Below are 26,294 nucleotides of genomic sequence, written 5' to 3'. Positions count from 1 at the left end.
ATGCTTAATCCTTTCTGGAATTTTTTCGAGGAAATAAATGTTTAAGATTTACTTCATAATTTTTAATATAGATATTTTGAGTTTTTATGTATTCTTGCCTTGTTGCAAAGTGAGAGCTGAATTAATTGAATGAAGTATAACTAAATCATCTGTGAAAAACTGTTTCTTTTTTGTTTGCTTAATTTCTTTTATACATCGTTCTAGATTTATTATAGTACTATTTGAATAGAACATGTGGCAATGATTAGATAATTCTTCAAATGATATAAATTTTGTGCATTCTGAGTTAAAAATTGAACGAAATATAACGCTGTTAAACCTTTGACGCGCGATGGTCGCACCCTGAAACCACCAATTTTCGAATTTTTTCTCTTCTTTCTGAAATTTTTTAGTGAAAATCAATTGATTACTGATCTTTTACCTCTAAATAACACAAAATGACTGCAGATTCATACATGTTTTAGGTCTTAGTACTTCAAATCGGATGTCTTTTAAAATTCGTTTTCAATGAGACAAAATAACTTCCTTTATTAATATAAACATCTTTAAATTTCAAAAGTTATTCATTGCAAATCATGATTTCTATCATAAACAATAAAAAATAGCAATAATTAAACTGTATATATATATAAAAAAAAACCTCTATATGCATGGCATTTGCTTTGGGGTTTCAGAGCGCTACAACTGTGCCACTAGTGCATTGTCTCACAGTGCTCTAGAGGCTCTGTGGTCGCGCCTTGAAACCACTGCTCTTCACAATGGCGTTTACTTGCTTCTCAAATAGGAATGTTTATTTTTACCCGGATATAGATAAGGGGTTTTGAAACCACAGTTATTTTATTACTAAACAATACATGTCCAGTAAAAAGGTCTTTCTTTCCAGTGATTTTTCTCTGACCTCAACACACTTGCTCCTCAAGCTAGTATTGTGATTTTTTAAATTATTTCCTGTGGTTTAAATTTTAATGTAAATATACTTTGCTGTAATTAAAAATAAAAATCTCGTAAAGATTTATTTAAATTAAAAATATTCTCTGAATATTTTGGGACAAAATACGAATAAAATAAGTATGAAATGAGAAATGAACAATCCGTACCAAAGCAAAGCAAAAAAAAAAAAAAAAAGGCCCCCCCCATTAACATAAAAAACCACAAATTTCATGTGCCAGATCAAAAGAAACTAAATAACGCTGGGCACATACTAGTGAAATTTAGATCCAGGCAGTGTGCATTTTGTAGCACAAGGAAGAAACCTCATAGAAGATACATGTGCGAAACGCGCAATTTGGGTCTATGCAGGCACCAAAAAGACAGAACACGCTTTGAACAGCGTCACAAAAAAAAATTTGTTCTTCATTAACATAAAAAACCACAAATTTCATGTGCCAAATCAAAAGAAACTAAATAACACTGGGCACATACTAGTGAAATTTAGATCCAGGCAGTGTGCATTTTGTAGCACAAGGAAGAAACCTCATAGTAGATATATGTGCGAAACTCGCAATTTGGGTCTATGCATGCACCAAAAAGACAGAACATGCTTTGAACAGCATCACAAAAAAATTTGTTCTTTGAAATAGAAAAAAACACTTTTTCTTATCCTTATTTTATTGAGTTTTTTTATACATTTAGCCAATTGTCCTTATTATGTAGGTACTTATATTTTCACTGCTGTAGAAAAATTACATAAATGTTTATTTTTTCTGATGATTTACTTTGTAAAATAATTAAAAAAAAATTATACATAATGCAATTCTTGCATACATTTTTTTAAAATTCGTAAATTTCGCCATTTATTTGAAACGCGCACGGAGAAAGGTAAGTTTTTTCCCCCAGTAAGTTTCAAAGTCCTAGACGCGTGACCACTACCCACAGTGGTTTCACAGCATGACCACTACCCACAGAACAATGGGCAAGAGTAGATTTTTTTAAATTCATATATTATTTGTCTCTAGGATCATAATATTCAATTTCTAAAATTTTTAGTTAAAAAAATTATAAAAATAATGTGCACATCAGAGGGTTAAGTGAACGCCAAAGTGTCGCTATGGTAAACAAATATAGTGAATTTTAAAGAGTGCATTTATTCTATTGTGGTTTTTGCGCTATTGACAATGTAGATTTAATTCAATCCAATAAGTTTAAATGAAATGCAAGAAAAAATGCGTATAATTTAATATTCCGTACAAGTAAGTCATGTCGTGTACACATCAGATTTTTTCTTTGTTCTAAAAATAGTAATTACTTATGATAAAACACTGTATGCTATGTTATTTCAAAATGGCCATAAAGCTGGCAACACACTTATTTTGCAAAGTGAAACGTCTATAAAAATCCGAATTCTTTTATACTGAACTTCCATCTTGGAATACCTGGCATTTTCTTTCTGCCTGCTTTCTTCAATATTACATTTTAAAAATTCCAAGAACAAGCAATTATTGCAGCACATCTTTTTGCATTGGCTATAAAAATGTGTGTTAATAAAAAATATTAAGGCCATGTCTGCAAAATTCTGAATTATGCATTTAATATTTTCTAAATTTCCATCAACTTTTCTAAATTATTACTTATAAGAAAAACCTATATATATATATATATATATATACTGTTTAAACCAAATGAATAATTGCACTTTTGCAGCAAAAATAAATTATATTAAACACTAAAATTATAACCTTCCAAAGTATGACAAAAGTGCAAAAGAAAGAGCTCCAGAATCAGTAAAATACTAAGACCTTTGCATAAAGATCTTTAGTTTTTTTTTACTGGTTCTTAACTTTTTCTTTTGCAATATATATATAGTATAATAATATGTATATATACAGAGAAAGAAATGGCCATCTCTAAGGCAGTGTGATTGGTTATATTTTCTAAGTTGGCACTTGACAATTGATACAATCAATTAAACTATTTTCAATACTAAATTTAGTTGTAAAATGGTTTATATTTATTAGGTATCCAAAAAAGTTTGTGCGAATGAATTTAAAATAAATGGCAAGGCTTACAGTCTGATAAGCACCATTTCCAATTAGAGCAGCTGATCTGTTAGTAATTTTTTTAAAAAAAAGTGATATATGAATAAGTGAAATTTAGAGTCGCTATCTGCTCGTTCCTTCAGCATGGCTGTGAAGCTTTTATCACAGTTTCTCTTCACTCAATCAGTATGATCCTGATAAGATTATGACAAATTGCCTATTGCCATTTGCTTACTAGGTTGTATTAAGTCCTTGCAGTATATTCATGATATAACTGTAATAATATTTTCCCCATTTCAGTGATGGAATGACAGTCTTATGCTGCATTCATTAAAATTACCTGTTTTATAAAATTTCAAGAAGCATAAATATTTATTTGTCTATGGCTTGCATTTAATGAAGGTATATTTCAATCTGCTCAAGAAATTCCAGTCTACACTTCTTATTATTACTGTTTTTAATATTCTGGAAAATCTAGTACATTATCTTCTGTTTTCTAAATAACACTAATCAAGAGATAAACGTAACTCTTGCAAAGCAGGAGTCCCAACTGAAATTTAAACTCTTGCTTTTTAATAGTTAAAATATTTGTTATATTTAAATGTATCCCACAATGTAAAGTAAGTTTTAACATGAAATTATTTTGATAGAATTATCATGAACTTTCATTATACACAAAATCACAGGTTACTGACCATTCAAATAGGACTCTTCACGAACAGAAAAGTGTATTTTAATAATAGTTAAAACTCCATACAAATAATTAATACAAACTTTTACAAATAATTAACTATAAGGAGACTTAAAAATTATTTATAGTACAAAACAAATGACAGTGAAACAATGTATATTGAAAACATCCATTAGTGGCCTAGCAGTAAATCTTGGTAAATGGATTGTTTTTACCACATGCAAATGATAGGAGTAAGTTTCCTTAGAAAGTCCTTTAAAAAGGTATCCTCACCACTTAGGCAGATAGCCCTGGAAATTTACAAGAGACACCCATTTATTTTCATTTACTAATGAATAAAGTATAAACAGATTTTTCCACTTAGCAATGATAATTTTTGACTGAAATAAAGAACTATATTTTTTTAAACACTGTCTGTCAGTTTTGCATAGTGTTCAAATAATTCATCTCTGACATTATCATTGCATTGACAGTATTGTAAGCATGCTAATGTTATGTAATACTTTTGATTTTTTCTTTACTATCATCTAAGATTTCTCATTCCTATTTTTTTTATTGTGAATGATGTCTTAAAATCATAATTTTCTTATCAAATCCCACACAATGATATCAGCACCAATTCCATTTCCATGCAGAGCATCACTAGCTCTACCTCTCTGGGTCAGAGATAACTGAAAACAATTTGCAAGGTTACTTTTGAAAACCAAAGGAACAGAACAAAAGATCATGTTAAGAGTATGGTTTTTCTTAAAAACGGCCTTTGGGGGAGGAAAAATTCTTAAACTATTTGTCTGTTACCTGATCAGTAATATGCATTGAGCACTTGATGTTGATATGTTTTGGAAAAGAAATGAATTTTTCCTCATTAGTGAGAAATACATCTTTGGCAAGTGCACATTAATAATCATTTCTACTGATTTTAAAGAAGATAGATAATTCTACGCTTAGACGAAGATGAAGTTCTCTGTATAAATTGTATATGCACGATAATTTGAGATAAGACTATATTATAAAATACAGTAAGTTTTGCACTGAAATATTTTTTATTTCAAATTTGAAAACATTTTACCTATGCAACAGTTATCTTTCAAGTCACATAAAAATACATATATATAAAACATGAATTTTTTATTCTTGAGCTGCTTAAATATCTAACAATTCTTACTATCATGAATATAAAGATATTTGGATCTCTTAAAAGTATTAAGACACTTTCAAATACATTTTAATAAACCACAAATTAGCATAAAATACATTTTGTGAATGATTCAAGTGGAAATCATAATATATATATATATATATATATTTCATTCAACAGTTCGATTACTCAAACTGGAAAAAAAGTGCCTCAAACTCAGCAGATGTTTCAAGCTGGTAAAAATTTTCCAATAATAATTATTTTTGTGTTGTCAGATTTTTAATGAAAAATTTTGGACAATACTGCACTAAGCATATTGATATAAAATTGCCATGAAATTCTTCTTCATTCAAAGTTTAATATACAAACAGCTTTATTAAATATTTGCATTCATCATAATAAAATATTACAACAAATGTTCAATTGTGCTTTTTGTTTCAAAAAATAAAACATCAGAAGTATAATGAAGCATGGTATTTATGAAAGATCAAATATCGAGTCAATTTTTATTTAGATATATGTATAAACAAATTTCAGATGCTTAAAGAGATCATTTAAAATTTTTTTAGATGCATTTTTGCTATTAAACTGCTGTTACAAATATGAAAGGTAAAACTTTAAAATTTGTCAAGCCATAAGAATAAATTCAGTAGTTCATATATAAAATAAATTTTCATCTAAAAGTTTAGATAGCTTTTCATTTCACTGGGTAACAATGTTTTATTCAAGATAGCTTAAACAGATAAAAAGTTCCCATGTAATTATTGGTTATTTCATAAGTGTATAAACATATTCTATACTAATATTATACACAAAACTCATTTCAAAAGTAATCTTAACCCTTGCCAGCAAGGATCACCGATTAAAAAAAAACAACCACCTCATGCTTAACTATTCCAAATAAAAACAAAAACAGAAAACATCACATTCAGATAATTAACGATATGTTTAATCACTCTACTTATAAATCTGTTTCTTCCATATTTATTAACTAAATAAAAGGTCATAAAATGCTTTATGTATCACAAAAACACCCAGAAGTAAATTATAATTATGGAGACCTGCTCCATAAATGTATCAATAAATTTAAACCACTTATTATATAAAGATTATAAAAAAAATTTCATGTAGCATTCATTTGAAAAAAGCAATAAAATATAAAAAGTTATCAACAGCACTGTATTAGATATTAAACTCTTTTTTAGTATCAGTGATGTCCACTGACACAAGTCTAGATGACCCCTTGTCCCCCCCCAAAAAAATTATCTAATCATTTATACGTGCCCAATATCTGAAGTAATCCATAATTATGAATTGTTTATGAGAATTTAATACATACATTATTGAATTAAAATACTTTATATTAAAAAAATAGATATGTAAAGTGCTTGAAACATTCCTCTAGTAACTTCAAAAAAGGGTTAACTGTTTCATGCAATATACAGAATATTTGCAAATGAATGGTGCGGTTTTAAAAATTTATAATAAATTAATGTATTACTTTACCTGTGGTAAAACCTACACCGTAAGCATTGGCAACTTCCAAGTTTTTCATGCACTACCTGCTGTTTGCTTGTCATGTTTACTGTGCAGATGCAGCATCAGTTTCTAAGGTGGCTTTGCAACAGGAAAAGGCTTTCTGTATTCTCTGTTTTGAGGTGTCCAGATCTGTGGTTACAGTGCAGCGTGAATCTCAAGAATTCTAGTTGACTTCGTGTGTCTGATGCAAACATTGAAAGAGTATATGTGGCATTTCAACGAAGTCTTCGCAAATCACTTGGTAAAGTAAGCGGGGAATTGGACATGCCAAAAAATAAGTGTGGAAGGTGTTGAATAAGTGGCTGTGTTTTAAATTGTACAGTGGGATTAGTGCAGGCTCTTACACCAGCAGACAAAGTGAAAAGGCTTTTCTGAAAAGATGCAGTTGAAATGGAGGAAGATGGTTTTGTAGAGAGACGACTCATGTTCTGTGATGAAGACACTTTGCATATCAGTGACAAGGTGAACATACACAGAGAGAGCATCAGTGTGACTCTCCAAATGTGAACATTTTGTGTGTGTGTGCAAGGCCCATTTTTCTTCAAACAAAAAATTGTGACCAGTAACTCATTTCTAGACATGATGGTTAACCCATCTAGGTATCAGTTATGATGATTACTTTTTGCAGCCGGACAGTGATATGCTCCATTTTTACATGAACGTGAGAGAATTTCTTAATCGTATTCCTCACCAACGCTGAACTCGATGTGCTCTAACAGCAACAACTTTCTCCCTGGGCACCTCTTCACCAGATTTAACACCATGTGGTTTCTTTCTGTTGGGGTTTATTACAAAGCACCTCCAATGACCATTTCTCCCGAGGAAATCTGTAATCAGATAAAGCATGCAGTGCAGACCATCACAGTAGACATGCTACACCGACTATGGGAAAAATTTGATTACCGTGTAGATTAGTGTCGTGTGACCAAGGGTGCACATATTGAGGGAGTGTGATTAATGCATTACAATCTTAGACAGCGGCCACTGCTTATGCTATAAGCTTTGCTCAGATAAAGTAATACATCAATTAATTATTAATTTTTAAAACCACACCATTCATTTATGAACACCTTGTATTTGTATGAACATCATTTGCTTAGATGAGATGAGTTTTGATAGTTATACTTTCTTATTATAATAAATTTTTAAAGATAGCCCTTTTTATGCATAGCATTCAAGTGATTTTAAAGTAGCAAATACTATCATAAAATTAAACAAAAATCTAGTCTTAGCTTCAAATTTCTACTGATTTTAAAGAAGCTAGATTACTCTAGTGCTTGAAGAAGATAAACTTATTTGCTTAGTTTCCTCAAAACCAAAGAAAGTCATTGCCAAGTTAAGGTTGGATTTTTGCCTAATTTCATAACAGCCTTTGGAATGTGGCCCTTTATGAAATATTTCCTATTCACAACTTTTTGACTAAAAAAAATAATTTGAAAGCCGAAAAGTATATGCAATGAAAGTTTTCTTGTATTTCACATATTAATTAGAACATATAAGAAATCTATAAAATGATAAAATAGGCATTTTGCAAAATTCAAATGTGGTGGTGTAGGGGGGAGAAACAGACTGAAGTACTAACTCCATTGCAGCCAAATTTTGCAAAACAAAAAATCTCTAAGTAGTATATATAGATTATGATACGCATCTGAACACATGTAAAAAATCAACAGTCTCTAATTTAATTTCACTCATAATTCAAAAATCTTAAACTGTCTGATACTTTTCCTATCTAAATTTGCAACTTTTAATTCGGATGATTGAAAATTTCCATTCAATTTTGTTTTAAAATGTGATGGGACATCACTGTCTTATAAAATTTGAAATAAACATGGTAATCTTTTTATAAACTTCACAGATTCTTCTCATAATACTGATTCAATAGGAATTATATTTTATCACATAAATTTCAAACTTTTTACAAAATATAGCTATAAATATATACATATGTGAGTGTATATAGTATACATTGTGTACATATACATATATCAACATATATCAATTAACAGACAGAATAACTGAGCATGTCATCACCAGCATAACAATTTTAATATTTTTAATTGAAAATTAAAAAAAATTAAGTTTTTACAGAAATATTATGCAGTTTTTTTAATGCTATCCTTATATTTATAACTTTTCCTATACCTGCTTGGATTTATGTGCAACAATTACATATGGCATATTTAAAATCGGGAGATAGAGAATTTTTAAAACTGCAACACAAATTTTAGATATTCAATTAAAATCTACACATGTATGAGTTAATGAGGTAGTTAATACATTAACTTGAAATTTTTTAAATAAGAGATTTTCAGCCTTTTAAATATATGTAATAATTTATAATCAACTGATTATTCAGGAATGGATTAACTGAGCCTAGTCTAAAAAGTTATACTTGTTCCTTGAAGAATAATAGAACAAATATTATCACAAATCATCAGTGTAAAACAAAATTGCCTATGGAAACATGTAAAAGAAAGAAGTAATATCAGATATATGTTAGAAGCAGTAATATCAGATGATGTCATAGCATTTGGAAATTATTTTTATCCACAATGATCCATAATTCAATTCCATGTAATTTGGAATATATAAACATCATTAAACCCTCCATTAAAAATAAACTGTTCAAGCCTAACCTCTTCGTTGTCCGTAGCGCATTCAAGTGAAACTTCCGCAGGGCGGCCGTAATGCGCCTCAAGTGTTCTTCTACATTTTAAAACTTTTAAACGTTTAAAACGCTTTCTAAATGTTTACTTGTTTGAGTTTTTATTTTTGTTTGTTCTAATACCTACTAGAGGGTAGCATTAATCAGGCATTCTATTTCTAATTGAATTTGCCCCGGGTTTTATGAATATTCGCGCCATTCTACATTATATACAAGACAGTGAGAGATGATTTCTACGTCTACTCAGCAGAAAAGAGAAAAAATGAGGCTGTGAATTGGAAAGACAAAAAGGATATACGCTTGATGAGTACAGTCCATAATAACTCGACTATTAATGTTGGAAAACGGAAAAGATCTGTAAAAAAAAACAATAATTGTAAAAGATTACAACAATAAAATGGAGGAGTGGACCACCTGGATCAGATGTTATCAAATTATCCTGCTGTTAGAAATAAGCAGAGATATTATTATTTTTCCATTATGCTTTATTTCCTTATAATTTTATTTAATATTCATTGACATTCATCCACTACAAAAGTCATGCATGGAAAGTTATCATGTACAGAGAAAACAACATTACACGCTACGAAAACCAGATGGCCGCTAGGGGGAAATTTTCAGGGACAGGAGAGGACTGCGAAAGAGTTAAAAATAAATCAAGTATACAATTATTAATTTTCTGTTTCACATTTACTCCTGTTGAAATAGAAGAGCCATATGTGCAAAAATAAACAGCAAGTACACCACAAAATGAAGGAAAAAACAAACAGGAGTAGAAAGAGAGCAAGTGTGCGCAATGGAGAAATATAACATTCTGAATAATGAATTCATGTACATAACTAAATAAACTACTTAAAAATACAGTGCTGTACTTTTTATCTCATTTAACAAACAATTTAGCCAATATACAACAGGACAGGAAAAGTTTAGAAATTGGCAGGAAATAGTACAATTTAACATTTTCCAAATTTGCAAGTTATTGCCAATTTTCAAACGTTATTTATGTAAATAAATTGTAATTCATTTCAATATCATACAAAAAGTAAATGGATAGTAATTAACATGAGAGGATAACTGGTACAAATATAACAATATTAAAATTCTAACAGAATCACAGAAATAAGAATAAAATGTGAATTGAAAAAACTCTTCAGTTGGCTACATGGAACTTTCAATATTTTACGTCTTTCAGACTAAAATAGATAAACATTTGTTGAATATTTATGACCTTATATCTAAGCTGGTGAATGCATTTCACTGGGTAACATAATATTTTATCTGGAAAATATACCAAATACATGTAATAAATATACATCTATACAAAAACTTAAACAAATAATGTAGAAAAATAGGAAGTATTTGCCAAGGTTGTGCTAAGATTAAGCATAGTATACTTTGATTTCTATAGTTTTAAATACTAGTCTTTATGATAGATTATTCATTTAAGTCATAACAGCTAACCACATCCAAGACTAATATAATAAAAGATGCATCACAATTATAAGGGAGGGGAAAAGACTGCAATAAAAATTAAAAACATGGTACATCCTTTTATAGCTGAAAAGGTACATTAAGTAAGATTAATATATATTTATAACTAAAAAAACCTCAAAACAAAACAATTACTTAAATGAATACATTTTCATTCAAACAAAAATACAGACAGATCTACAGAAAACAGATCACGTGAATTAAAAAGACTGACATCCAGTCCACAGAAAAAAGAATAATGCTTGAGGCACAATATCTCAAAGTAAAATTAAATAATTTTTATTTATAATAATATGGCAGCATTTTCAATAAGCAGTGCCTGTTTATTTATAAAGCTCCTTTTTATATTCTAAGTATTTAAAGTAACCAATTCATAATAAATAAACAGCTCTATATTAAGTATTATGGACAAGAATACAAAAGGTATTTCAAAAACCATTTAATCTATGATGAAAGGAATATCACTGTGGATTAATTAGTCTTAAAAATTTAGAATAATTTATTTGGATTAATTGTAGGATGTATAGAGATAAAACGAAAAAAAAATCAGAGAAAACAAGAATTCAGAGATTGCAAAGAATTAAATAATTTTCAAAAATTTTTAGGATTATATATCAGCATTGTAACTAACACACTATGCTATTTTACCTTAAGCTTAAATTTAGCTTACCTGCTTCTCCAAAATGCTTGTTGAGAAATCTAATTATTTATGATTCAAAGGAATAAATCAAATATTTAATATAAAGAAAAAAAAAGATTTGTTTTTAAGCAGTAACAACAATCATTGATACTCAAGATTATTAAGCAACACAAATAAATAAGTTGCAAATTCTTTCATAAAAATATTTATATACTGAATTCTGATTGTTGCTGCATGGCTTATACATATGAAGAATTCAATGTGTATACTCTTTGTGACTTTCTTTGTATTTTAAACATTAACTGTCAAACATCAAATGATACTATGATGATTATCTTTTCTATATAATACATTAATGCAATAATCAGATGTAACTACAAATTAGATATTTATATTCCCAGACTCAGAAAATAAAACACATTCTGAAAACTTTGCATTACAACAAAGTATTAATCATAATTTGCATTTTAAAACACAACTACACAAAAATTTAAAAGTTTCGATGCAAATAAATAAAAAAAAATTAGCACTGAAAATCTTGCTCATCATACACTAGGAATGTTGCATGTAACAAATGAATTGACAGTATCATTTAAAATGGAATGTATGAAGTACAAACATATTTTTAAACAAAATAAAAACTTTCAGTTGACATTTATAACAGAAAAATATATTTGCACAAACTAAATAAAAAATAAATAAATACAGCAAATAAATTTTTTTTTAGAATATTGAATTCTGTTTGGATAGCTTTCATTGTAAAAAAAGCACTTTACATCTTCATACATTATTTTAAGTATGGAAAATAGGTATCAATGTTACTTATGCATGTATATAAATACCATCACGTAATTAAAATCATGTAATGCAATCAGTAATGATTTTAATTTACAACATTAAAAAATTTTAGAATAACAGTAATAATATATTAGCATACTAATCAATGAAAAAGAAAAGAAAAGAAAAAAAAAAAAAAAAAAAAAAAAAAAGATTTTGAAACAGTACACACAGTAAAACTGCACACAGTTTTACTTCTATAAAACACTGCAGTCAAGTTTTTATTATCACAATAAAACAAATACATACTAAAAAATTTTACATAAAAATAAATACTTATTTATTTTTTAACTAAGGACTATTTTTCACCAACACCAAAACAGACATAATTTTAAAAGAATCCTTAAATTTTATTATACTGCCAATTTTAATAAATTCTTCTTTCCAGTATAATGCCAATAATAGTTGAGAGGCCACATCATTAATTTAACTGAACTACTTAAATATATAAGATAAATAAATTGTATTAGTAGGTAATAAGTTATAGAATATTTTAAAATAAATGTAAGTCAGAGATTTGCCAAACTTTCCAGTAGAAATCTTACCATCTAAAATTATAATTTAGGTTGTTTAAAAACTACTGTCTTTGGTTACTGACATATCTAGAATTATTAAGTTGTTATGAGATGCTAGCAACTAAACCGATTTTCAAAGCTAATAAAAAAATTCATTTACGGAATATTGCTAATATGGTTGTGAATTTATAGCTAATATCTGAATAAAAATTAATTTATCATTCACATACACCTTAAGGAATAAACCTGCTAATAGAAGTAATACAGATCTAGAAAATGAAAAAAATCCACCAACCAAGTTCTGGCCCCAAAATCTAAAAAAAGACATGAGATGTTATTTTCCTGATTATAGTTCAAAATTGCCATTGCCATTTACTGTCTAATCATTTTCCTTTCTGATAGAGAGCCCTTAATCACTAAAATACAAAATCATCACTAAACACAACCCTCAGACTATGAAGCCAAACTACACAACTGAAATATGATAGGATCTAAATCATTTGAAATTGCTACAATATCCTTCCACCTCACATACCCAGCAAATAAATTTAAAGCCTTCAAACAACTTGCACTGACCCAAAAAGCCATTTCATATCCTCAAGGCAAGGAAGAAAGAGTTCTACCTGGCCTTTGTATGAAATCTTGTCCAATATCCTTGGCTTAGGGAAACAAAAGTTAAATATACTGTTATACCCTTCCACACTGCATCTTCCTTTCGTGAAAAGCCCTACATTCATATAAATCAAAAAACATTAACAGTTTAGACATATTTTTAATGGATAAGTACATATACTTCTTTAAAGGTATTGGGAGAAACTGTTCAGCATATATGGACAGGTTGCTGGCAGGAGAGTTAAATATGCATATGGTCATATATGGATTTCTGCAGCTCTTCAATTTTGCTGCCCAGTTTCTCTCTAAATGCTAAATATTTTGTTGCCTCATGCAGCCACATTCACTCTGGCACTGGCCTGCCATTATACAAAGATTTCTCCCAATGTTACCATACAAAATTTCTTATGCATTTTCAAAATAAATAATCCAAATTTAATTAAAAAAACTTTTGCTTAATTCAGTTAATGTATTTGCTCAAAATGTGATTTCCCTAAATCATATCTGTATACAATAAGAATACTGAAAGCTCTACTTTTCATAAAGCATAATTTTTAATATGAGTACTTCACATTAATTAACCAATTAATATGATTTAAACATTTACTATAACTTCTCTTTTTTTGTAGTCCTCACCAAAATGCAAATTAGTTGGTTAAATATTTAAATCAATGAATATTAAGGTTTTAGTATTAGAACTTTTGGCAGCCTCGTCTACAGCTTATATCATATTGCCAGCTCTGCCAATGATTATTCCAGCTTTAGCCATTTCACCAGCAAATGTATAAAATGCACAATTAAAAATATTGAGCTAACTGAAGTAGACCAATTTATATAATCTTCAACTACATAACCTTTAATTTGAAATTTCAATGTACATTATTTTTAATACTCCTATTTACTTGCATACACAAGTTGTGCTTTCTCTTCATTTCAAGATTAAATAAAATGGTTACTTAAGACCTTCTCAACACTTTTGTCATAAATTTTTAGATAAAGCAATAACTAGCTTATCAATCTCACAGGTTCAGAAGGACTCTGATTTAAAATTTCACTATAAGGACTCTATAAACCCAGTTCTCTCAAATACCTATATGTTAATTTGAGTTTATCATTTTAAAAGTCTCAGATTAATATATCACTTGCTATAAAACATTACATTATCCATGCTCTACTAGTTTCAAATTTTAAAAGGCACTTAGTTTTGCGTCCAAAAGTAATTTTATTAATATTTATTAAATTATCATCATTTCATATATCTTTACTAAATATCTTTTGCATGCAAAAGGCAAATCTATTTAGCAACAATCCTGAAAGTTTTTTTAATGATATTTAATAAAGTAATATTACCCTTAAAATATCATTTAATGATACATTTTTTTAATTCAGTCTATATTTTGACTGGATACTGGGATTAATAACTGTCAGTACTAAAATTACAGCAATTCAATATAATTTACAAATATGCAAGCACAGGGAGGAAAATGTTATGTTTAAACATAATGAAATCAGAACTTTTTTCAATAATCTGTTAAAAATTTATAAAAATGAAAATTTGCAAAATTGTTTTTGTTTCTCCTATTAAATGAATATAGCTAAGTTACATTTTATTAACAAAGAAACAAGACTCGATGAATTGCAGACCTATATGTTTCAGATAGTTTGAAATATGCATATGTTTCAAATATCCCAAATTACAAATCTAACAGATTTCGCTAAATATATTAGTTCACACAACCATAACGTTTTATAAACATTATGATTTCTGATGTGAAAACTGAGGAAAATCATCCATGTGATACTAAACAAGAATTCAAAATTCTGTCACTGCTGGTAAACAAAGAATCGAAATTAGAAAATACAGAACTGGCAAATACGTCCCTTAGGAAAAAAAAAAAAAAAAAAAAAATAGGAAACTACTTTCCATTTTCAATTCATAGTTTGTATCAGTAAAACACACAAATATTTTTTCTTTGTAAAAATTGAATTTAAAAGGAATTCTTAAAAGGTACCTGATTCAGTTAAAACTTCTAGAAGTCACAAATGGGAATAAAACTAAAAGTCAAATTTCTATTAAATTTAGAATGGGGAACAAGTTTGAAATCAAATGACAGTTTAATGTGTCATACAAGAAATATTCCTTGGTTGAGTTCACCCTCAACTTGACTGAAAAAATTAAATATTCAGCAATTTTGAAGAACAGCTTCATTTCAAGAGAAAAAGGGGTGCACATAAATTGCTAAAATATAAAAAATATTAAGGCTATATGAAAAGTGAAATCTGGTTTATTTAAAATCTAATTACTCATTAATTTATGCTGGTAATTTACAAAGCAAAAGCAATTATTCATAGAGCATTAATTGATAACCAAATAAGAAATATTCTTAAAAAATAGAAATTTGTTTAAAGGTTAAAATAAAACTACCCACTCAGTTGTAAAGCTTTAATTATGAGAAAAGTTTTCTAAGGTACAATAAAAATATTATCCCTACATTTATAAATTTTCAGTATCTTGTTCAAAAAAATACTGAATAGAAAAACATACTATACAGTATATTCTGTTTAAATTACCATTTTTAAAAAATGATAAAAATTCTTCAAACATCATAAAAACCACTATTATTGCAATAATTATATTTTTTATCTTATAAAATAATTCACTTCTATAAAAAGTATATCTAGATTTACATAATTTCATCTTATTATTTTAGAGTTGCAAGGCTATAAAGAATACACATTTATTGTCCATCATATGTTCACTCAAGAAAGAGATATTGCTTTAAATATTGCAAAGACAACAAACAGACAACAACTGAGAATTTACACAAATGACATGAATGCTGAAAACTTTGGGAAAATTATTTTTGTTCGTTATAAAAAAATATCATTATTTTTTAACATAAAAAACACAGCTGGAAAATCTCATTAAGTAATTTAACAATCAAAGACACATATCACACATTTTTTAACACATATCACTATTTAACTTTGTTTTTTTTTTGATTAAGTCTTTGAAATAACAATTTTTTAAGAAAACAACAACAGTATAATAAGAATTACACTATCTTTATGGGGAAAAAAATTCCTTGCAGAAAAGAAACACCAGAGTTGTATTTGGAGTGTAAAAATTAAAACAAGATATGTAATGAAATGAAATGCAGAAATACATTTGTACAAAATATCAGTATACATCTAACAGAAAATCAGAAAGTTTAACCATTTAACTGCTACACGGCGCAAAAGCGCTGTGTTCATTTGTCTTGAAAACTGCGAAGCAGTTAGTTATTTTAGAATGCACTGGTGTTACAAAGTACGCGTGAGGTCAGACTACGTTCACAACCATACTGAAACTCGCAGCGCAAGTTTTTGAGACAAATGAACGCAGTGCTTTTGCGCCACGTAGCAGTCAAACGTTTAATGAATATTTCTCACAGAAATAAATACTCAGAATTCTGTTCAGATATTCATTTCAAGCAAAGTACTAACATGTAACATATAGTACATGTAATAAGAGGTCTATGTTATTAACTTCCTATTTTATATAGAAGGAAATAACTTGCATAATTTTCAGATTAAAGATTATCACTTACCAAATAACATCATTTTTTAATTTTTAATTTAATCATGCCATTTACATCTGGAAAATGTCCTTAAAAGAAAGACCATAAAACTATGTTAACGATAAACATTTATTAAATTCAATATACCAATTTTTATCAGTAAATAAAGCATTAATGCAAAAGAAGTTCATTAAAATGCATTATTGTTAATTTTTTAAGGGAAATAGAGTCACGTCTTTCTAATGCCATCTCTCTTAATCCTAATACTAGCATGGTATTTTCAAAATTAATATTTGAAAAAGTCCTAAATAATTTATAGTGAAAAATCCATTTCATGACTCTCTATAGACCTACATTCTAAAATGGAAAAAGTTAATAAACAGGATATGATTCAGGCACATAAATTTAGAAGACAAAATAATAAGGCAGAAAAATTAATTTTGTAAATTACTTCTACAAAACAACTTCCAAGTTAATCATACAGAGACTTTTGTAGCATTTTACATTTTTTAGCTCAAATATAAAATTTTTAAAAACTTTAAAAAAGATTATTACATGCTTATGTTTCTATTACTCTTTTACAGCAAAGCTTGAGAAGTAGAGAGCAGAAATGCAACCTTTTTGTACATAAGGGCTTCTTTTTTAAAACAATTCATTACTTTACGGTTATTCGCACCCGATTTCAATGTGTAGTAGAGCTGCTGTGTTTTGGGGGAATTTTTAAGTATATATGAGTAATATGCAATAACAGCCAACCCATGGGATGCATTATCATAAACATGGATTTATATGCTTAATATTTAACCATCATTTTGCTGAACAGTATCCACCAATTGTGAAAATGTAAATATCAGCTATACAAATTTGTGTTTTTTTCATGTAATTTCTCATGTCTTTAAAATGTTTCTTTTCATTCATTATTATTTATGAACAGAACAATACATATGGGCTATAAAGATAGCCAAACCAAGCTGACTCTTCGTCAGGTTGCGGATAATCAGAAAGTACCAGGAATTTAACAACTTTAAAAATGTTAGTCTTTTTTAGTAAAAGTGAAGCATTTTCATTTGTAATCAATTTCATTTTTACAAGTATGCATAAAAGCCAAAATTTTCAACAATTTGGAAAATAAGGCAATAAGAGATGAAGATTAATAAAAAAAGAACAGCAGGTGTATAAATGAAAGGAAAGTTTTCTTATCCAACACCTTTTTGTAAAAGAATAAAAAATTCCTTTCGTAAAATGTAAGAGCACATACTGCTACCTTTCTTATTTAGTCAAGATCATCATCTCTTTCCTACACAACAGAATTGCTAAAATAATTTTAACTAAATTACACTAAAATCTGAAATTACATAAAATGCAATGTCATGAAAAATGAGTAATGCAGGAGGTTTTTTTTTTTTTTTTTACGTTAAAACTATACATACTGCAACAGTGTATTGTCCTAAAATGTATTAAATTCTTATTAGTTAATTGTCAGTATCTTGAATGGAGTAGCTTGGATTTTCACTAAAGTTAAAGATTTTACTACACTGATTTTAAATCTGAAATTTATAGACCTCTGAATGTTACATTAAATGTAAGTGTTACTGTTACTTTAAAACACTGTTTTAGAGTAACAGTTTTGTTGCATTTAAGTCTTCCAGAATTCTTTCTTCAATACTAATAATTTCACTACAATTTCACAGTTATTTAGAGAAAATATCTGCATTAAAATCAAGGAAATATACTGCATGAGAATCAACATGAAACTCTATTTAATAAATTTCATGAATTTTACCAAGGCAACAAAGGTGATAAAATTTGGCAATTGAATAAAAATTTGTTGAATATATTTTGCCCTGTTCTTAGCGACTCATAACTCTTGCAACTGATGGTAAAACTTCAGCCTGGATGGTACAACACGGAATGACCTCACCATCAACAGTCAGAAAGCTATCTGTGCGATGTGGTTCCAAACGGAATGCTTGGATTGGGATAACATCAACATAAGGAATGTGAACATGATCTCCTGTTTGTAGACATGCCAAAAAATATATTACCTGCGCTCGAGATACACCAGCTCTAATCATAATTAGCCACATTATACCATCATCAAGTTTAGCATCAGGTGCAAACAGAACATCTGTGGAAATATGAGTCTGCTCGCAGACATATACAAGTACAAATTCATCATCTACAACAACCCAATCATCAGGTACTGGGTTGTCAAGCGGAGGACAAAGATATTCTGTAACACTCTCCTCTTTTTGTAATTCTAAATTATCAGTGTCACCTCTACCTTCAGTACAGTGAATATGTGGTATGTTCTGCAAATTTTCTTCCACATACGGCTGATCAACTAGTGAACCAATAACAGCCAAAGGTGGTGATTCAACAAATTCTTCTCCACTGTAACTGAATTTAAGAAGTCGTACAGTTTTTTTCTCATCTTCGATGTCAGGATCATTTGCCCCAAAACTCTTAGATCTGAAAATAGGAAAAGTCTCCTGTTCTGCTTCTTCCAAAGTAGGATTATCTGACCAAGCAAGTTGAGAATCTAAAGTTTTGCTTCTCTTTGGTTTAGGCTCGGTAATGATTTTGGCTGGTTGGTCAGGCTTGTAACCAAGGACAGGTAAGTATGATAATTTACCTTTATATTTACGGAGCCCTGAAAATAAAATGCCAATAAATTAAAACAGAAATTATAGTAAAAATGGCATGAAATATCTCGGTTTTAAAAGAATATTTAAATTACAGTAGTTATGTAGTTTCATTATAGTAGTTTATAGTAGTTTCATTCCACTGACAAATACAGCATTCTTAACGCATAGACTTTGCCTGATATTGTATATTTTCCAACCTAATGGTATAGAACACAAATGGCTAAACTACAGCTTGCACCCCCCACACTTTTTGAAATTTTAACTGAGGCTCATGTTGTAACAAGTTGTAGTTTAACATTTTAAATACAAATATAATTTCAAATATCACAGTACAATACGTTACATTAACAACTGATAATTAAATTATATTATGCATATATTAACAGTAAACAATTTCAAAACTATGCCTAAATGAGATCCAGACTCATGAAATTAGTAATGCAACAACCTTGAGTTTGGCGTAGGTTTTTGTCAAGATCTCAATCGATTTTGGCCACAAACAGGTAAGGTCCAACTTCATCAAGAACAAAGAAATCTGAAAGGCTGGAATGCAGTGGGCGCAGCGGTGCAAGACTCTGGCGATGCCAGATTTAGAATTTTTCCAGATATTGGGTCATCATCTAAATCTAGTAAGATGACATGTAGAAATTATAATACCAAAAATATGAAATAGTGATTAATGAAATAAAGAAGCATTTACGACCTTAAGTGAATCAAAATTTACATTAAAAAAAGGTCAATATTTATGAGTTTGCTTTATTAAACATTTCTTTAAGTTGCTGAAGTTAATATGCTTTTCGTGTTAAAACTTCCTTTTTGATTCTATAGATAGACAAACTTTTCTTGTTCAGTTAGAAAGTTCCGTTGTTCAAATGTTGGAAGTATCGTATTGAGAATTTCTATTAAATTGTCAATCAAAATCTTTTCATTCTGAACAAACTCTTTATTACTTTCTTCACTATCAGTACTGATATTTTCTGGATTTAGACTCATATTACAGATTTTGTTGTCCATCAGTTGACTGACGATTGGAGCACTGTCATCACAATGAAAAACTTCAGTTACATCATCTTCATTTACTACCACTTCTTCCAATTTCTTTATTAATTCCATTAATTCGACAATTTCATTCTCTGTTTTAAGATGTCTAAAACTTTCAAATTTCTATCTATCATCATAACGGTTAGCCAGCATGCATAAAGCTTAGATAGCATTTACATTTTGTCGAATGGCAAGCCTCATATACTGGAGATAAAAATATTTTATTTCATGTAGTGTTGCCACTACTCACTTTTAAATATTTGAGTTTGTTAATCAAAATATCGTTAAATTTGTACAAAATATGAACTAAATTTAAAAAATTCAAAACTAAGCTTTGAGATGTCTGTCATTTTCTGCAATGGGAAGAACATACACATGTACAGGTTCTTTCTTATTTAATAATAAAGCTGATGTAAAATATACACTAAACATACCTATTGCTCGTATAACTGCCCAAACAGCAAATCGAGCCTCTCCAATGGCTCTCAGTCTTTCTGACTCAATGTCAATATCTGCCATTAATCCCCACCCAATAGACAGGAATGAATAAAAGCATTCTGTAGGTGTCTGTACTCTGACTAAATCCATAGGAGCAACACGACCACATATAATGCTTAAGACTGATGGAATAACTGCTGTGGCATCATAAGGCTCACTGAAACATAAAGGAAAGAAACATTAAAATTTCTGCTATTAAAATTCTGGCAAGTATTTCTCAATGTATTATAGAAACTTAAATTTCAAAATTAGCACTTCCCCTCCCTAATGAAAAAAAATTTAACATCCAAATAAAGCATGAATTTAAACATATTCCTTCTGCAATACAGATTATGCAATAGTGATCATTACTATCAAGTTTGCACTCATTGTTTCCAGAGTAATTTTTTCCCCCTAAATCTTACCTGAATACTACAATATCTTTTTTGAAATGAATATTACACTTTTAAATACGGGTGGTTTTTGACTTACAAAGATGTTACTTCTGATAAATCTATCATGATCCAAATCAAAAGAGGGTTGAATATATTTAACCTTTCAAGCTCAATTTAGACTATTTTAAATGTGTTTAAGAAGCTTACATTAATCTTCCCCCAGACAAAAGAGCTTAACATCAAGTGTGTGAAATGGTTTGCTAGCATGTATACCATGTAAAAATTTTGCATTTACACATGGTATTTTTTATCAATTGATACTATCTCTCTAATAATGACTATAAAACTCAAGCTTACCACTTACTAAAAATCAGATGTACAGTTTAACAGAGTTTTCTCTTAATATACACTAATAATTAAACTTATTATAATTCAGAAAGAGCAGAATTTAAAAATTTTATTGAAACATATAAATTATATATCGTAGGTGTTGATACCTGCAGAGTATTTCTCTAATGCAATATATATATATATATATCATAGCAGCTAATATTAAACAAAAAAAAAAAAAAAAAAAAAAAAGAGAGAGAGAGAGAGAGAAAAAAAAGATTTTATGTGAGAAAACTCAGAGGTTCATAACTGCATGGGATACCATTTTGAAGGAATTCCACTTTTTAACGCACGGTTCAAGTTATTGAATTATTTGTAATTCATATTAGCATTTAATTGGATATTCTAATTTTATGTTCTTTGACTAATCTCACTGTAATGACTATAATCCGAGGAGAGGAAGGAAAATGTCTAAAAAGAGAAATACTTAGTTTGATGGACCAATCACTGGCGATTACTGGTTAGTTTGTTGGATGAAAGCAATAATAATAATAATAAAAATCTGATGTGTACATCACATGACTTCCTTGCACGGAATATTAAATTATACGCATTTTTTCCTGCATTTCATTTAAACTTATTGGATTGAATTAAATCTACATCATCGATAGCGCATAAACCACAATAGAATAAATGCACTTTTTAAAATTCACTATATTTGTTTACCATAGCGACACTCTGGCGCTAGGTTCACTTAACAGCATTACATTTCGTCCATATTATAACTCAGAATGCATATAAATTTATATCATTTGAAAAATTATCTAATCATTGCCCACATGTTCTATTTGAATACTATAACAAATCTAAAACGATGTATAAAAGAAATTAAGCAAACAAAACAAAAAAGAAACAGTTTTTCACAGACAATTCAATATTTCTAATTCAATTAATTCATTTCTCACTTCCCGACAAGGCAAAAATACACAAAAACTCAAAATATCTATATTAGAAATTACGAAGTTACTCTGAAACATTGGTTGATTTGTGCACAATGCCTAGATTGTGCAATTCATAGATGTTTTTTTAAGTTTAAACAGAATGCTGTGTACATGGTATTCTTTGAAATTTATTGTTACTATGTTAATTTACTGAAGTGAAGTCTGCGTAGTTCGTAGAGTCCTTCGCTGCCTAGAATGTGCAATTCATAGATGTTAAAACATATCGCTCTGTAAGATGGATTCTGGCCAAATATTTTTGGTTAGAAACTTTTTTTTTTTGTTTTTGTTTTAGCTTAAATTGTGTCTTCACTTAAAATTCGAAATGTGGACAAAAAATTTAGGTAGTAATATGGCGGCATGGAGTTTCTCGCCAAAAAGGCTTGGCGAGAAATTTGGTGACCTGAGGGCACATATAAGAGCAGTTCCATAAAAAAATTAGGATTAGCCGCACTTAAACAACTTTTAAATTGTTGATAATTCTATAACTATAACATGCAGATTAACTAAAGGCATAAAAACCTTAACTGGAAGATAAGAACAACATAATTCAATCATTTTTGAAGCAAAAAATGCACAATTTACCAGCATATAAGATTAAAAATACTGAGCTCATGGAGCCAAGTAACAGAGTGGGTATATATATATTTATATACTTTTGGTGCAGCCGATTGCAATCAAAAAATGGAGCTGCACGAATACATATATTACAGCAGTCCTATGCATAAAATTTCAATGTTCTGAGGCTACTCGTTTTTTAGTTATGCAAGATACATACATACGTGTACGTACAGATGCCACAGAAACTTTCTTTCGAATCCATTTTAAATCAGTTTTATAATTCGTTTGGGTGAAAAGAGTCCTTTATTCTATCCTTATGCAGAGAGGTCATGCAAAAAGATCGTTAAATTGCATTCGGTAGCAGTCAAAATGGATATTTTTGTTGAAATATGATACCTGGAATTTTTCCTGATTACAATACTTCCTTTATTTCGTACAAGGAAGTAAAAATAAAAGGTGTCATCTATGCATTGATTGAAGAAACCATGTGTGAAAAAAATTAACTCTATGATACAGGAAGGAATATAATAATTCATTTCCCATCTATCTGGCAATGAAAGAGCAAACAAATAGATTTAGAAAGATTAAGATTTGAAGCAGAAAACTGGAGTTTAAACTCTGATAGTTCAACAGGTTTAGCAATGAGGCCCAAAGTTAAAAGTCTAAATGAAATTGTTAAAACAATAAAACAGCTGACTGCGAAAGTTCCAACGAGACCAGAAGGATGGAATTACGTTTTTTTCAACAGTCTAGAAAAGGCCCTCGCTAGTGAAAAGGTTGTGAATAGCTTAAAATCTAAGGTGTTTACTAGGAGACAAAGCCGGCTTGTCTGGAAAATTTTAAACAGGCTATCCAGACGAAAATTTTACTCAATTTGCTACAAGATTAAATTCTAAGTGGAGTTATTACTGCAAATTGAGGGGAGTGACAGATTGGGAAACTGTCAATCAGAGAGTAGTTGCAGATAGATTAATGAAAAAGCTTGATATGGAAACTGCTATTTATATTGGTATTAAGCAGGAAGAAAATTGGTGGAAACCAAAGGATTTAGAGAATGCGTTACTTTTCTTTTTGGCAATGGAAAAATCATACATTATGAGTTATAGGAAAGAGAATGAGATTAAAGAAGGATTATCACCATATAGGATTAAAGTAAAGCAAAAGAAAGCTATAAACTTAGCTCAGACAAGCAGGCTTCAACATTGTCAAACAGAGGCAAAACAGACTCTCCTTAGAAAAATTTCGCATGCTACAAGTGCAGGTCAAAAGAACATTTTGAACGTGATTGCCCTAAAAATAAAAATATGGAAGATAAATTTGTGAAAGTGAATGCAATAAGTGCAGTAGATGGTAGGGATGTTAGCAAAACTCAAGGAAATAGAGCTATTATTGCCAAAGCGGGATGTTTTAGAAAGAGAATTTCTAAACAATCAGTAGAAGAGGAATTATGCAAATTAGATAGAGTGCAGGATAGTATAAATGGTTGGGTAAGTAACGGATTAATCAATTCTGGCAGTGAGATGATGGTTGTAAAGGAAAGTATAATTCCAGATTTAGATCCGGAAGCGGATTGGCAATTTATTTGAAAAGGATATTTGGACCGCTGAGAAGGTGTGAGTGAATAAAATTACCTTTAGCTTAAATTAATGGAAATAGTGCAAATGTTCATCAGGAGATACTTTGCATGGTGGCAAAATCTGTAGTTGAAGATGTTTTAATACCCTCATAGGTGTTAGATATATTAAGGGGTTAAAAACGGTTGTAAAAAATCGGCAATTTAGCGGAAAAGAAAGGATCAATGGTTTGTCCTGTGAATCGAAGAGTTCCCTGGGCATAAGGGGAGGGAGGGACAGACAGGATAAGTCAGAAACGGACATTCAAAGCTACACAACTGCTATCCCAGATGCCAGTGGGCACTTAGAGAGGGAAAGAACTGATTTATCTCAGACAGAGTTTTCTCAACTGCCTAAAGAATGCACTGACTTGTCTAAAATGTCGAAAAGAAGCGAAAGTGGATAAAGGAAATTATTTTGTGAGAGACAGTTTTCTTTTTCATCAAAACAAAGTTCTGGGACAAAGAGCAGAGCAATTAGTTGTCCTTAAATGCAGAAGGAATGAAATTCTAGAGCTTGCACATGCGTCAGTGTTTTGAGGACACATGGGAATTAAAAAAACATAAGAGAGGACTCATTATTCCTTTTATTAAAAAAACATGAAAAGAGATATCCAGAAATTTTATGAATCATGTGATAGCTGTCAATTCACAAAGGCAGTGAAAGTAAAAGAAAGGACGCCGATTACACCAGTGGCAAGACCAGGGTTCCCTTTTCAGGTTGTCAATGTAGATTTAATTGGACCTATAGATCCTCCAAGTTCAAAATTTTGTGCTTCATGGACCAGCATACTAGATGGGCTGAGACAGTGCCATTGACCAGTCTGAAGACAAAAACTACCTGCGACGTGTTGCTGCAGATTTTCTCTATGACCAGAATTCCTATTGTGATTGCATCAGATAATAGTAACAATTTTAAAAATGACTTAATATGGGAATTTGAGAAAAGATTAAGGTACAGCCCAAGATTTTCGACATCCATGTACCCTCAGTCAAATGGTTTAGTCGAAAGATTTAATTAGACTTTGAAATGTATGTTGCATCAGATTATTAGAAAGGAAGGTCGTGCTTGCCATGTCCAAATACCTTATGCATTATTGGCATACAGGGAAATACCTAAAAATACTACAGGCGTATCACCTTTCCAACTATTGTCTGGCAGACTGGCACAAGGACTGTTGTCTATTTTAAAATTTACATGGTTAGGGGTAGTATTGGTGTATTTAATAATGGCAAAGCACACTAGGGCTATGTGCCTAAGAGGAGGGATGCCTTCGTAGAGGACTTTCTAAGGGAAACTGGCTCGTATACACGTTAAACATGGGGGTAAACCATGAAAACGCCCATGCAGCCAGCCCGTTTGCAGGATTCGAACCTCGGACCAAACTACCAGTGTTTAGCGACTTTGCCGCTCGGCCGCTGGAGGGCTACATGGTTACGGGAGCATGACGAATTGAAATTTGACCTAAAGCCAAATCATAAATAATTGAAAATTTGAAGGAATGGTTAAAATATGCCACGGAGCAAGCTGATCTTACAAGCGAAATCCAACAAAGTACAATGGCA

At 29.8% G+C, this 26,294-nt stretch overlaps 1 protein-coding gene across 1 annotated transcript in view; it reads right to left on the bottom strand.

Moving 5' to 3' along the window:
- Window positions 1-3,692: 3,692 nt before the first annotated feature.
- The window catches only part of LOC118198070 (sphingosine kinase 1-like), a 75,990-nt gene continuing 53,388 nt past the window's right edge, over window positions 3,693-26,294 (bottom strand). Inside the window, exons 5-6 of the mRNA XM_085821516.1 lie at window positions 20,790-21,010; window positions 3,693-19,319 (exon numbers count right to left, since the gene is read on the bottom strand). Of these exons, the coding sequence (XP_085677642.1) occupies window positions 18,517-19,319; window positions 20,790-21,010 (1,024 nt within the window). The 3' untranslated portion in view covers window positions 3,693-18,516. The remainder of the gene's footprint in view (window positions 19,320-20,789; window positions 21,011-26,294) is intronic.

Source organism: Stegodyphus dumicola, chromosome 8, assembly GCF_044657685.1.
Source record: "Stegodyphus dumicola isolate Sdum_Otavi_A_Nest chromosome 8, ASM4465768v1".
In the NCBI taxonomy this organism is placed as follows: domain Eukaryota; kingdom Metazoa; phylum Arthropoda; class Arachnida; order Araneae; family Eresidae; genus Stegodyphus; species Stegodyphus dumicola.
This window is presented reverse-complemented; position numbering and strand designations above follow the sequence as displayed.